This window comes from Chiloscyllium plagiosum, chromosome 20 (assembly GCF_004010195.1).
Source record: "Chiloscyllium plagiosum isolate BGI_BamShark_2017 chromosome 20, ASM401019v2, whole genome shotgun sequence".
Classification (NCBI taxonomy): domain Eukaryota; kingdom Metazoa; phylum Chordata; class Chondrichthyes; order Orectolobiformes; family Hemiscylliidae; genus Chiloscyllium; species Chiloscyllium plagiosum.
This window is the reverse complement of record NC_057729.1, coordinates 56,091,081-56,103,559: the sequence shown is the minus strand read 5'-3', so window position 1 is coordinate 56,103,559 and position 12,479 is coordinate 56,091,081. Positions and strand designations below refer to the sequence as shown.

The window sequence follows — 12,479 nt, the reverse complement described above, 5'->3', positions numbered from 1 at the left end:
AGTAAATAAATCTCCTGCATGTAATGATCCACGTCCCAGAATGTTGAAAGAGGTGGCAATGGAATAGTAGATGCATTGATGGTCATTGTCAAAACCTGTAGACTCTGGAATGGTTCCAGCAGATTGGAAGGTGGCAAATGTAACCCTTCCATTTAAGAAAGGAAGAGGAGAGAGAAAACTGTAAACTACAGACTTGTTGGCTTAACATTTGTCATAGGAAAGTGTAATAATCCATAATAAACTGTGCAATAACAGGACATTTCCAAAATATGGTAGGATTGGGTAGAATCAAGATAGACTAATGAAAGGGAAACCATGTTTGTCAAGGCTATTGAAGTTATTTTCACGATGTAACTAGCAAAATAGATAAAAGGGAAAATGATGGATGTGATATGTTTACATTTTCAGACTTTCAGTAAGATTCCATGCAAGAGATTGACAAACAAAATTAGAATACATGGGATTAGGGAGTATATAGTGGCACAGATTATACTTGTGGACAGAAAACAGAGAGTAGGAATAAATGAGTCATTTTCGGGGTGACTAGTGGAGTACCCTTGCAAGAATCAGTGCTTGGGCCCTAACTATTCACAAACCGTATCAATGGTTTGGATATGGAGATAAAATGTAATATGTTTTGGAAATGCCAAGATCACTGCTCTCTACAAGAACAAGGGCAAGAGAAGCGACTGCAACAACTACAGAGACATCTCTGTCCTCAACACTTGGCAAAGCCTTTGCTCGGGTCATTTTGACTCGCCTGCAGAAACTGGCAGAAGGTGTATAACTAGAGTCACAGTGCGGCTTCTGAGCTAAAAGGTCAACAGTAGACATTATCTTCTCCCCTCGCCAACTGCAGGAGGAGTGCAGAGAACAGAAAATGCTCCTGTATATCACATTCATCGACCTCATGAAGGCATTCAACCTGGTCAGCAGAAATGGCCTTTTCGAGGCTCTCCTGAAAATCAGCTGCCCACCGAAACTGCTGAGCATGATAGAATCCTTCCACAGTAACATGATGGGGACAGTGCAGTTCAACGGCAACAGTTCTGAGCCCTTCGACATCCACAGCGGTGTCAAACAAGGCTGCATCATCGCTCCCACACTCTTTGGGATTTTTTTTTGCTGTGCTCCTGAAACGTATCTTTGGCACTGCAATGGAGGGGATCTACCTACGCACTAGATCAGACAGCAGGCACTTCAGCCTGGCCCATCTCAGAGCCAAAAGTATATCCGGCACTCACCAGGGACATGCTATTTGCTGATGATGCTGCAGTTGCAACACACACCCAGCAGGAACTCCAGTTACTGATAGACGGTCTCTCTCAAGTTTGCAAGGACTTTGGGCTGAATATCATTCTGAAGAAGACAAGCGTCACAGGACACAGAGGCACCGCCGGTCATCACCATCGACGAGTACAAACTCAGTGTTATCCATCAGTTTACGTACCATCACTGATAACCTCTCCTTGGACACAGAGATCAACAATAGGATCGGGAAAACAGCCTCAACTCTCATTTATCTCATGACTCGAGTGTAGACAAATCCCAAACTGACAGTGAAAAACAAAATTGTCAGTCTACAACGCCTGCATTATAAGCACACTGCTGTACAGCAGTGAAACGTGGACTACATATGCCAGACAGGAGAGAAGACTGAACACCTTCCATTTGAGGAGTATCTCCCGTATCCTGGGCATACCCTGGCAAGACAGAGTGTCCAACACAGTGGTCCTATCATGCGCTGGCCTTCGCAGCATGTACACTCTGCTCAGGCAGTGGAGACTACGTTGGCTAGGCCATGTCCACCGCATGAAGGATGGCCGCATCCCAAAGGATATCCTCTATGGAGAGCTTGCATCCGGGAAGAGACCCACTGGGTGTTGCCAGCTGCGCCACAAGGATGGCTTCATGAGGGATATGAAGGCAGTTGATATCGTTAAAGAGTCCTGGGAAAGGCTTGCAGCTGACTGCATGAGATGGAGAAGCACCTTGAACCAAAACCTCAAAACAGGGGAAAACAAGCTGATGAGAGCTGCTGCAGACAAGCATGCATGAAGGAAGGAGTGCAGCAGTTCTAGCAGATCACTGACCACATACAGATGTGACCTCTGCAATCGGAACTGTCACTCCAGCATTAGTCTCTTCAGTCACAAGCAACATTGCTTCAGGGAAACAGAAAGTTCAATAAAACGAGAGTTGATCTCATTCCTGATGAAGGGCTTTTGCCCGAAACGTCAATTTTGCTGAAGCTCCTCGGATGCTGCCTGAACTGCTGTGCTCTTCCAGCACCATTGATCCAGAATCTGGTTTCCAGCACCTGCAGTCATTGTTTTTACCTCATTCAAACATACAGCATTCTTACAAGATAAATGAGGTAGGACGTATAGGAAGAATAAAAAACTTTTTCCTTATTGGAAAGTTTGGAACCAGAGGTTACAGTCTCGGAAGAAGGAGCGAGCCATTTAGATCTGAGAATTTGTTAATTGATGGTGAATCGTTGGAGTTCCCTGTCCCAGAGGCTGTGGAGGCTCATTCATTGAGTATGTTCAAGACAAGATTGATGGATTTCCAAATATTAAACACATCAAGGGATATGGGAATTGTACAGCAAAATAGTGTAAAGTAGAAGATTAACTATGATATGACATAAAATTCATGACTGAATTCATGATCTCTGGCATTATGGCTATTGGCTAGGCCTTGAGATGATTAATCCAGCAACATAACTGTTCCACTACAAATATCTGTTTTTTGACAATTGGAGGTTTTAAATAGGAACAATTAAAATTTTAATCTCCATTCTGGTTTTATTGAATAGAAGCAAAATAGAACAGGAAATCAAGATTATGACGAGACACGGTGCACCAAAAGGTCACAGCATCTTTGGCACAGTCTACAGGTAATCATCTTCATAATAATATAAAAATAATTCTGTTTGTCATAGTTGGTTTAATATGCTAATGATTAACACTGAAGTTGTGGCAGTTTGCAGAGATGGGAAATTGGATTAAGGTCTCCCCAGTGCAAATTAGATGCAGGGAACAATCTGTTGGAACACCTAGACTTGACACTGATTTAAGTTAGACCTTGAGGTTTATTTAAGTTTAACAAGCAAACTGTGGACATCTGCTAAAAGCCCACAGGGGAATTAGATACTGGTTTTGAACTGTTGTAATGTCAGCAATAGTCTTCAGATGAGGGCAGGAGGAATCATGAAGGAAGAACAACAGGTCTCTTGGAGAATACTCCCGATCAAAATGTGACCAGTGTCAGCTTTTCCGGTCTTGTGTAGTTATCATATTTGATTCACTTGCTTGCAATTTTCTGTGAAGGTCACGAGCACTGCAGCACTGATCATTTTCTTTGTTACCACATACCCAACTTTGCTCACTTCTGCATCCTCTCCCTCCCTGTAGTGAACCCAGTGATCCCAGTGACCTCCTATTCTGTCCCTTATTTTGAAGTTCTACATTACCTAGTGCTCATTGGCAGATGCCCCTAACCTGACCCAAAATGCTGCCATATGGAATGTTCTCTCAAATGCAAGAGAACCTTTGGATGGTGGAAGGTCATCCCTACACTTATTGTTTCCATTTACTTTAGTTGTTCCACATTCCCCATAGGTGCATCCAATTCTTTACTCATCTTATGTCTCCTAAAGTCGAAAGTGGGGATTGCAGATGCTGGAGATCAGAGTCAAGATTAGAGTGGTGCTGGAAAAGCACAGTAGGTTGGGCAGCATCTGAGGAGCAGGAAAATCGACATTTCGGGCAAAAGCCCTTCAAGAATGAGGCAGGGAGCTTCTGGGGTGGAGAGATAAATGGGAGGGGGGTGGGGCAGCGGAGAAGGTAGCTAAGAGTACAATAGGTGGATGGAGGTGGGGATGAAGGTGATTGGTTGGAGAGGAGAGACTCACTGAAATCTTTGTAGAGAGAGGAGGAGTACTTCTTCAAGGTAGGCATCCTTGCAAGAGGATTCGCAGTAAGGTTAAAATCAACTAGGCAAAAGTGAGGACTGCAGATGTTGGAGTTTCAGTGAGGCTCTCATCTCCGACCTATCACCTTTATCCCCACCTCCATCCACCTATTGTACTCTTAGCCTCCTGTTCATTAACCAATCCTTGATCCATGCTAATTCATACCCCAACTCCATGAATCTTTATCTTGAGTATTAACTTTTTGTATCACACCTTATCAAATGCCGTTTGGAAATTCACAAATTTTTATACCTCGTGCTTTCTCTTTCTCTACCCACCTAGTTACATCTTCAAAAAACATTCTACTAAGTTTGTCACTTGCTCGGTATTTTAATGGTGCAACTTTATCGTCCTATTGTGAAGACTGATTCAAAATATTTGTAAATTTTTTTGGCATTTCCTCCTTCCCAATGAAATATCTTGGCACGGTGGCACAGTGGTTAGTACTGCTGCCTCACAGTGCCAGAGACCCGGGTTCATTTCCCGCCTCAGGCGACTGACTGTGTGGAGTTTGCACGTTCTCCCCGTGTCTGCGTGGGTTTCCTCCGGGTGCTCCGGTTTCCTCCCACAGTCCAAAGATGTGCAGGTCAGGTGAATTGGCCATGCTAAATTGCCCGTAGTGTTAGGTAAGGGGTAAATGTAGAGGTATGGGTGGGTTACGCTTCGGCGGGTTGGTGTGGACTTATTGGGCCGAAGGGCCTGTTTCCACGCTGTAATGTAATCTAATCTAATCTCCCGTTTCTGTTACTAAAGGTCCTATATTTACTTTAGCTACTATATTAAAGTTTTTACAACGTATTTGTATGCTTACTCTGTAATTGAACTTTTTTTTTGCTTTTACCAATTTTTTGGAGTCCTTTGCTGGTTTCTAAAACACATCCAAAAATCACACTTGATGCTGTTCTTCCCACTGTCGTAAGCATCTGTTTTTTCTATTACAGTACTATCTTTAACTTTTCTGAGTGAGCCTCAGATGGGTCTTACCATTTTTCAATGCAACGTATTTTTGAACGTATGGAATTTTTTCTTTAAATGGTGTTTCTTGTCTATCTGGTCGATTAATATAGTATGGAAGGCCACTTCTCCCTTGAGATTTATTTAATTGGTTTTGCTTTTATTTAAGTTTCCTGTTAGACATTGTAATATGTTACTTTCAAATTTCATGTAATATTCAGTGTGATCACTGTTTCCCAGTGAATCTTTTGCTGTGAAGTCACTAATTAGTCATAGAGTCAACAGGGAAACAGACCCTTTGGCCCAACCAGTCCATGCTGACAATGTCCCCAAACCAAACTAGTCCCATCTGCCTGCAGTAAGCCCATGTCCCTCCAAACCTTTCCTATTCATCAACTTATCCAAATGTCTTTTAAACGGTTGTTACAGTACCTGCATCTTCCACTTTCTCTGCAGTTCATTCTACACACAAACCACTCCCTGTGCAAAAATGTTTCCCCTCGTACTTTTTAAATCTTGCACCTCTCACCTTAAAAATATGCCCCTTTGTTTTGAACTTCACCACCCTATGGAAAAGACCTTGTCATTCACCTTATGCCTGCCATGATTTTATAAACTTCACTAAGGTCACCCCTTAACTTCCTGTGCTCCTGTGAAGAAAATCCTTGCCTTTCTAGTCTACTTTTATATCTTAAATCCTTCATTCCCAGCAACATTTGGTAATTTTTTTCTGAACTCTGTCCAGTTTAATAATATTTCCAGACTTCTCCTTACATCCTTCTTAAGCAATGGGACAACATTAGCCACCCTCCAGTCATCCAATACTTCACCCATGTTTATAGACGATACAAATATTTCTGCTAGGGGTCCCGCAATTTCCTCCCTAACTTCTCACACATGCCCTGGGATATACTTGATCAAGTCCTAGATATTTATTTACCTTTTATGTTTTCTTGGATCTCCAACATTTCCTCTTCTGTGGTTGTTGTATTGTTTTCTTAAATTTTATTTGAAGAGAATAGGGGAGTCTCTTAATAGAACAAGTAATTAGCCGTTGATTGATTAAGTGACTAGGTGGGACTTGTAAAGGAAATAGGAGGGCCTTGTGAAAGTGAGCAAAGAGATAAATCTGAGACTGGTACAGTTGAGAACAGAAGAGAGTCAAACAGTCAGGGCAGGCAGGGACAAGGTAGGACTAATAATTAAACTGCATTTATTTCAATGCAAGGGGCCTAACAGGGAAGGCGGATTAACTCAGGGCATGGTTAGTAACATGGGACTGGGATATCTTAGCAATTACAGAAAAATGGCTCAGGGATGAGCAGGAGTGGCAGTTTAATGTTCCAGGATACAAATGCTACAGGAAGGATAGAAAGGGAGGCAAGAGAGGAGAGGGAGTGACGTTTTTGATAAGGGATAGCATTACAGATGTGCTGAGAGAGGATATTCCTGGAAATACATCCAGGAAAGTTATTTGGGTGGAACTGAGAAATAAGAAAAGGATGATCACCTTATTGGGATTGTATTTTAGACCCCCTAACAGTCAGAGGGAAATTGAGAAACAAACTTGTGAGGAGATCTCAGCTATCTGTAAGAATAATAGGGTGGTTATGGTAGGGGATTTTAACTTTCCAAACATAGACTGGGACTGCCATAGTGTTAAAGGTTTAGGTGGAGAGGAATTTGTTAAGTGTGCACAAGAAAAGTTTCTGATTCAGTATGTGGATGTAGCTCCTAGAGAAGATGCAAAATTTGACCTACTCCTGGGAAATAAGGCAGGGCAGGTGACTGAGGTGTCAGTGGGGAGCACTTTGGGGCCAGCGACCATAATTCTATTAGATTTAAAATAGTGATGGAAAAGGATAGACCAGTTCTAAAAGTTAAAGTTCTAATTTGGAGAAAGGTATTAGGTATTAGGCAAGAACTTGCAAAAGCTGATTGGGGGCAGATGTTCGCAGGTAAAGAGACGGCTGAAAAATTGCACCTCCCCCTTTCCAAATCTCTTACTATTTAAATAATCCAGCTTCCTGTTTTTGCTACCAAAGCGAATAACTTCACATTTATACATATTGTATTCATCTGCCATGCATTTGCACACTCACTCAACCTGTTCTTATCACACTGAAGCATCTTTGCATCCTCGTGACAGTTCGCTCTCTCACGCAGCTTTGCATTGTCTGCAAAGTTTGAGATACGACATTTAGTTCTCTCATCATTAATATAGATTGTGAATAGCTGGAGTCCAAGCACTGATCCCGGCAGTTACTCCTGCTACTCAAAAAATAACCTATTTATTCCTATTGTTTGTTTCTATCTGCCAGCCAGTTCTCTATCCATGTCAGTGCACTACCCCCAATACTTTGCACTTTATCAAACTTTAGAACTAGTTATCCCCCTCAATAACCTTCAGACTTTTTAAATCTAGACCTAATTGTTACTTGTTTTATCTCATCTCACCTGTTACTTGAATTATCCTACCTCTATTACTGTCTTCACTCATGCAAACTAGGCCATTTTCCTCTAATTATGTTTCTCAATGTATTAAAAATGTATTGTGAATTTGTGACCTGGCTATTGAAGGTACAGTAATAATTCTCAAATGTGCTTTACTGCAAGATAAGCAAATATGAGGTAAATTTATTTATTAGTGTAGGCTGTGTTTGCTGTCACCGCAAGTAGAGGTGGCTCACCAATTGAACATGCATTTGTAGCAATTGTAATATCACTGCCAACATCAAAGCACAATGTTTAGGATGCCTGTCGGTTCTTGCCTCAGTCTAGTTACAACTGCCTGCAGGATCACTGGCCCAAAATTCCAAGGCCAACAGGCTGCATTATAAGTCAAGCTCACACCACTTGCAGATTCTCACACTGTACCTAAACATTATAGAAGGGAAAGGAAAATCAAAACATTATGAGGGTACAGAGATAACACAGGTGAATCTTTAATGTAGATGCATCATCCGATTAGTAAATATACACTCACTTTTCATCATCTGTGAGCAACTGTCATCTTAGTTGCAACAGAAATAATTAAGGTAGCACTCATGATGTTCTAGCTATGAATGATAACTATCCATTCCATAGTGCTGATATGACAAGAAACTTTATCATGTTTGAATAAAGGAGCATTGGACATTGTATTGGCTTCCATCCTGTGTAACCTTAACTGTTATTAAGAAGGTGAACTGCACAGAAACATCAAAGCATTAAACTGCACTTGTATTTGGGATTATACAGGGCAGCATCAAAACATTTACAATGAGTCATTGAAAGATGATTTCATGCAACTCAGTTCCGTTGAACAAAGTTGGTAAGGAAATCCTACCTGTGTTGTTTTGGCCGATGCTTCTGCACTATAGAATGCTGAAGGTGCTGTTCCATCTGAGGAGCATCCTTGTGTTTTTCCTTGACACAATGCTTAGCTCTCATCAATCTTTATCATCTGTCACACTGGTTAGTTGTCCAGGGCAGAGATTCCAAGAATCCAAGCATCCTCTGCACGGTTTCAGTGTGAAACCCCAGATGTGACCTGCTTGGAAACTATAAAGGAGACTTGACCCTTTGGATGACTGTGTTGTATTACAGGTATGCTCAATATAATGACATGATCTTCTGACCTATAAACACAATATGGCACCACTGCCCATCTCTCATCTGCATGTTATTCCAAGGAAGGTGAGCAACCGTGGCTCATTTGCATCTTTACTACATCATGAGGGCACATTTGGCTGGAAACTCTGCAGTAGGAGGCAGCTCCACATCTACAGGAGCTAATGTGTTTCTCATTCATTTGTGCAACAACAACAGAGGCAACCACATCTTCTGTACCTGGGTCTACTGGGAATAGTTCCAATGATCTTATGTGTGGCAATATGAAAAACAAAGCAGCTCCTCAGCATCTGATTACTCAGCAGTTGCAACATGCAGAAATAACATTTGGACGGCATCCTCAGAATATTGGGACATGGAGACTCCCATCAAGGAGATGTCTGCATGGACATTGCACATCATTGCCCAGATTTAGATGTATGCTTCTCAGCCTTTTTTGTGGATATACAGTAGGAGATCGTACATTTGGCAGCAATAGTGAGAACCTCCAATCCACATCTTCAACTCTCATAGTAATCAAGAAGGACAGCATTACATCCAGGGTAATGCGTGGACATTTTATGGTCCATGATATGAAGTGGGCTTGTGGGCCTTTGGAAGGTGATTGCGATTTTGACAACTAAGGTGCATCTTCACAGCCTGCACGACATTACTTGTGTATCACAGTCATTAGTAGGAATCATTTGTAGCGTAGAGTCTTGTAGGGATTTAAGTTAGATTAGATTACTTACAGTGTGGAAACAGGCTCTTCGGCCCAACAAGTCCACCCCGACCCTCCGAAGAGCAACCCACCCAGACCATTCCCCTATATTTACCCCTTCACCTAACACTACAGGCAATTTAGCATGGCCAATTCACCTAACCTGCGCATTTTTGGACTGTGGGAGGAAACCGGAGCACCTGGAGGAAACCCACGCAGACACTGGGAGAATGTGCAAACTCCACACAGACAGTTGCCTGAGGCGGGAATTGAACTCAGGTCTCTGATGCTGTGAGGCAGCAGTGCTAACCACTGTACCACCGTGCCGCCCACGCTAAGTGATGTGGCCATGGGTGAGATAGGTGGCAGCATCATATCTGATAACTGTGAGGGTGCCTATCTCAACTTTGAGATCATTTTGCTCCATCTGTTTTACTTTTCACAAGCAACGTGACAAGATTCCTCCTAAGCAGAGCAAGATGCTAATCATTATTGATTGTTAGATGTCTTGTTAATGCCATAACATGCTTCAGGTATGTTCAGAATCTTACCAAACCCATTAAACATTAGGGAAACTCATGAAAGAAACAGAGGAAGTACATGGTGTATTTAGCTCACCGTGTGCTCCAAACGATCACCATGTTGGATATTGAACATCTTGGCTTACATTCTATGGGAACCAGCCAAATGTACCCTATGTCCTAGACATTGAATTCAAACATGTGACAGTTTCTAAGAACTCTCATGGCCTATTTGAGGATAAGGAGTAGGCCTTTTAAAAGAAAGTGAGAAGGAATTTCTTCACCGAGAGAGTGATGAGCCTGTGGAGTAGTGAACTCTGCACAGGACACTGTTGAGGCCAAAACGTTGAAAGCTTTCAAAATGTACGTACACTTCTTAGAACTAACAGGATCAAAGGATATGGGGAGAAAGTAGGAACAATGGACTGAGTTGGATAATCAGCCATGATCATATTGAATAGCAGACCAGGCTTGAAGGGTCAAATGGCCTACTCCCACTTCTATATTCTATGTTTCTAATTCCGATTAACTTACATGTTGCTATTGTGTTTCTGTATTGCAGTATTGTATCATGGGCTGTGCTGACAACAATCATTGTAATACTGTAGCAAGGACACTGCCCTCAGGCACATGCAGCTTGCTCGTGGGCTGGACCAGGCTATATCTCTAGGCTCTTCACTTGTCATCGTGATCACTCACTTTGACCTGACATGGATGCTCCCAGCTTCCCTATCTTGCATTGCCTTTTCTAATCTTTTTGTACTCCCCCCCAACTTCGTTAGAGATACCATGCTGACATTGCTGCTTTCTTGCCTTGTGGTGTAGTGCAGGCACAAACCCAGGAAGCTTGTTATAGTTGTCAGCAGCCTTCACTAAGGGGTTCCCAGGATCCTTTGATATCATTCCAGGCCCTATTCAAGTTGGTCAGGACCCTCCTCATAACATTTGTGGAGCCAAATGACCAGCATCGTACCACTTGTCTTGACTCTCTCTGACTGTTGTCTATTTTCCTCCTGGAATTAGAGACAAGCAATAATTACAGTGGGTGGTATAGTTAATGGTGCATGTGAAGAGGTTTCCCAAATTAGTGAACTGGCAGTGAATGAGTTAATAGTGTCAGGGGTTGGAGTGGGTAAGAGTGAGTGAAGGAAGTGTAGGCAGAATGATGCTGTCTTGGTAGGTGTGATTACAGTAGTAGAGGTAGAGTGAGTGTAAAGAATTGGAAATAACATTGTGGACTTATGTTAGCAGAATGAAGAATAATATTGATCTGCTGGGCATTGCTCCAGAAGGCTGAGTCTCTACTGAGCCAGGTTGGCAACCTTGAACAAGCTGGTATGATTTGATGTCATGACCTCCACTGCTTGTGCTGGGGAAAAAAGAAGTCCTGCAGCGGCACTACCCTGTCCTGCAGAACCTCCAGATATTCTACTTGCCCATCTGCTATATCCAAGTTGTCAAGTTTTGAAGAAGTCATATCAGACTCAAAATATTAACTCTCTTTCTCTCTCTACAAATGCTGTCACACTTGCTGAGTTTATCCAGCATTCTCTGTGTTTGTTGCATCATTTCTATCCCCACATACTCTGGATATAAAGACCAGCATTCCATTTGTCTTTTTCTATTTTCGGTACCTGTTAATGATATTTTAATGATCTATGTGCATAGTACATTCACTTCCTAGGTTTTATTTTAAATCAGTTAGAAAATATTATGTAATGATTGTAATGAGATCAACCAGGTGGATCTCATAGAATGAGTTCCTTGTTTTGGGCTCAACCTGGTCCAATCGGGGAGCTTTGTCTTACAGATAGAAACAGGAGTTCTACCGCACTTAGGCGAAAAAAAAATAAAAAAAATAAAAAGGGGAGTGTCCAAAAAAAAAAGAAACTGGAGTTCTCTCACTGTCTCACACCTGCACACAAAAAAAGATAAACAGGAGGTTCTTCCTGGTGGTGGAAATTGAATAAAGATTTGTGCACAAAAAAAGAAAGAAAAAAAACAGGAGTTCTCTCACTGTGTCTCACACCTACACACACACCATGGGTGCTGGGGTAAAATAAGCACTACCACAGTTAGGTGTTAGTGTGGGGGTTTAATGAAAAAAAGATTAAAAAAAAGAAACATGAGTGTCTGTTCGCTCTGAGAGCTGGCTCTGAGGAGGCTGGATCAGTGTCAAGGACTCTCCCTTTGAGTCAGGGGACTGTCTCTGAGCTGGCGCCCACATCTAGTGCACTGTGAGAAGGTAAACTGGCCAAGAATATTAAGGAGGATAGTAAAAGCTTTTTTAGGTATGTGCAAGGCAAAAAAAATGGTTAGGACAAAAATTGGGCCCTTGAAGAAAGAAACAGGGGAATATATTACTAGGAACAAAGAAATGGCAGAGGAATTAAATGGGTACTTCAGATCTGTGTTCACTGGGGAAGACACAAGCAATCTCCCTGAGGTAACAGTGGCTGAAGGACCTGAACTGAAGGGAATTTATATTTGCCAGGAATTGGTGTTGGAGACACTGTTAGGTCTGAAGGTTGATGAAGTCTCCGGGGCCTGATGGTCTGCATCCCAGGGTACTGAAGAAGGTGGCTCGGGAAATCGTGGATGCGTTGATGATTATTTTCCAGAGTTCAATAGATTCAGGGTCGGTTCCTGAGGATTGGAGGGTGGCAAATGTTATACCACTTTTTAAGAAAGGTGGAAGAGAGAAAGCAGGAAA

General features: G+C 42.2%; 1 protein-coding gene across 1 annotated transcript in view; it reads left to right on the top strand.

Moving 5' to 3' along the window:
• LOC122559883 (double-strand-break repair protein rad21 homolog) overlaps nucleotides 1-12,479 on the top strand; it is a 148,872-nt gene that overhangs the window by 115,557 nt on the left and 20,836 nt on the right. Inside the window, exon 13 of the mRNA XM_043709990.1 lies at nucleotides 2,822-2,902. Within this exon, the coding sequence (XP_043565925.1) occupies nucleotides 2,822-2,902 (81 nt within the window). The remainder of the gene's footprint in view (nucleotides 1-2,821; nucleotides 2,903-12,479) is intronic.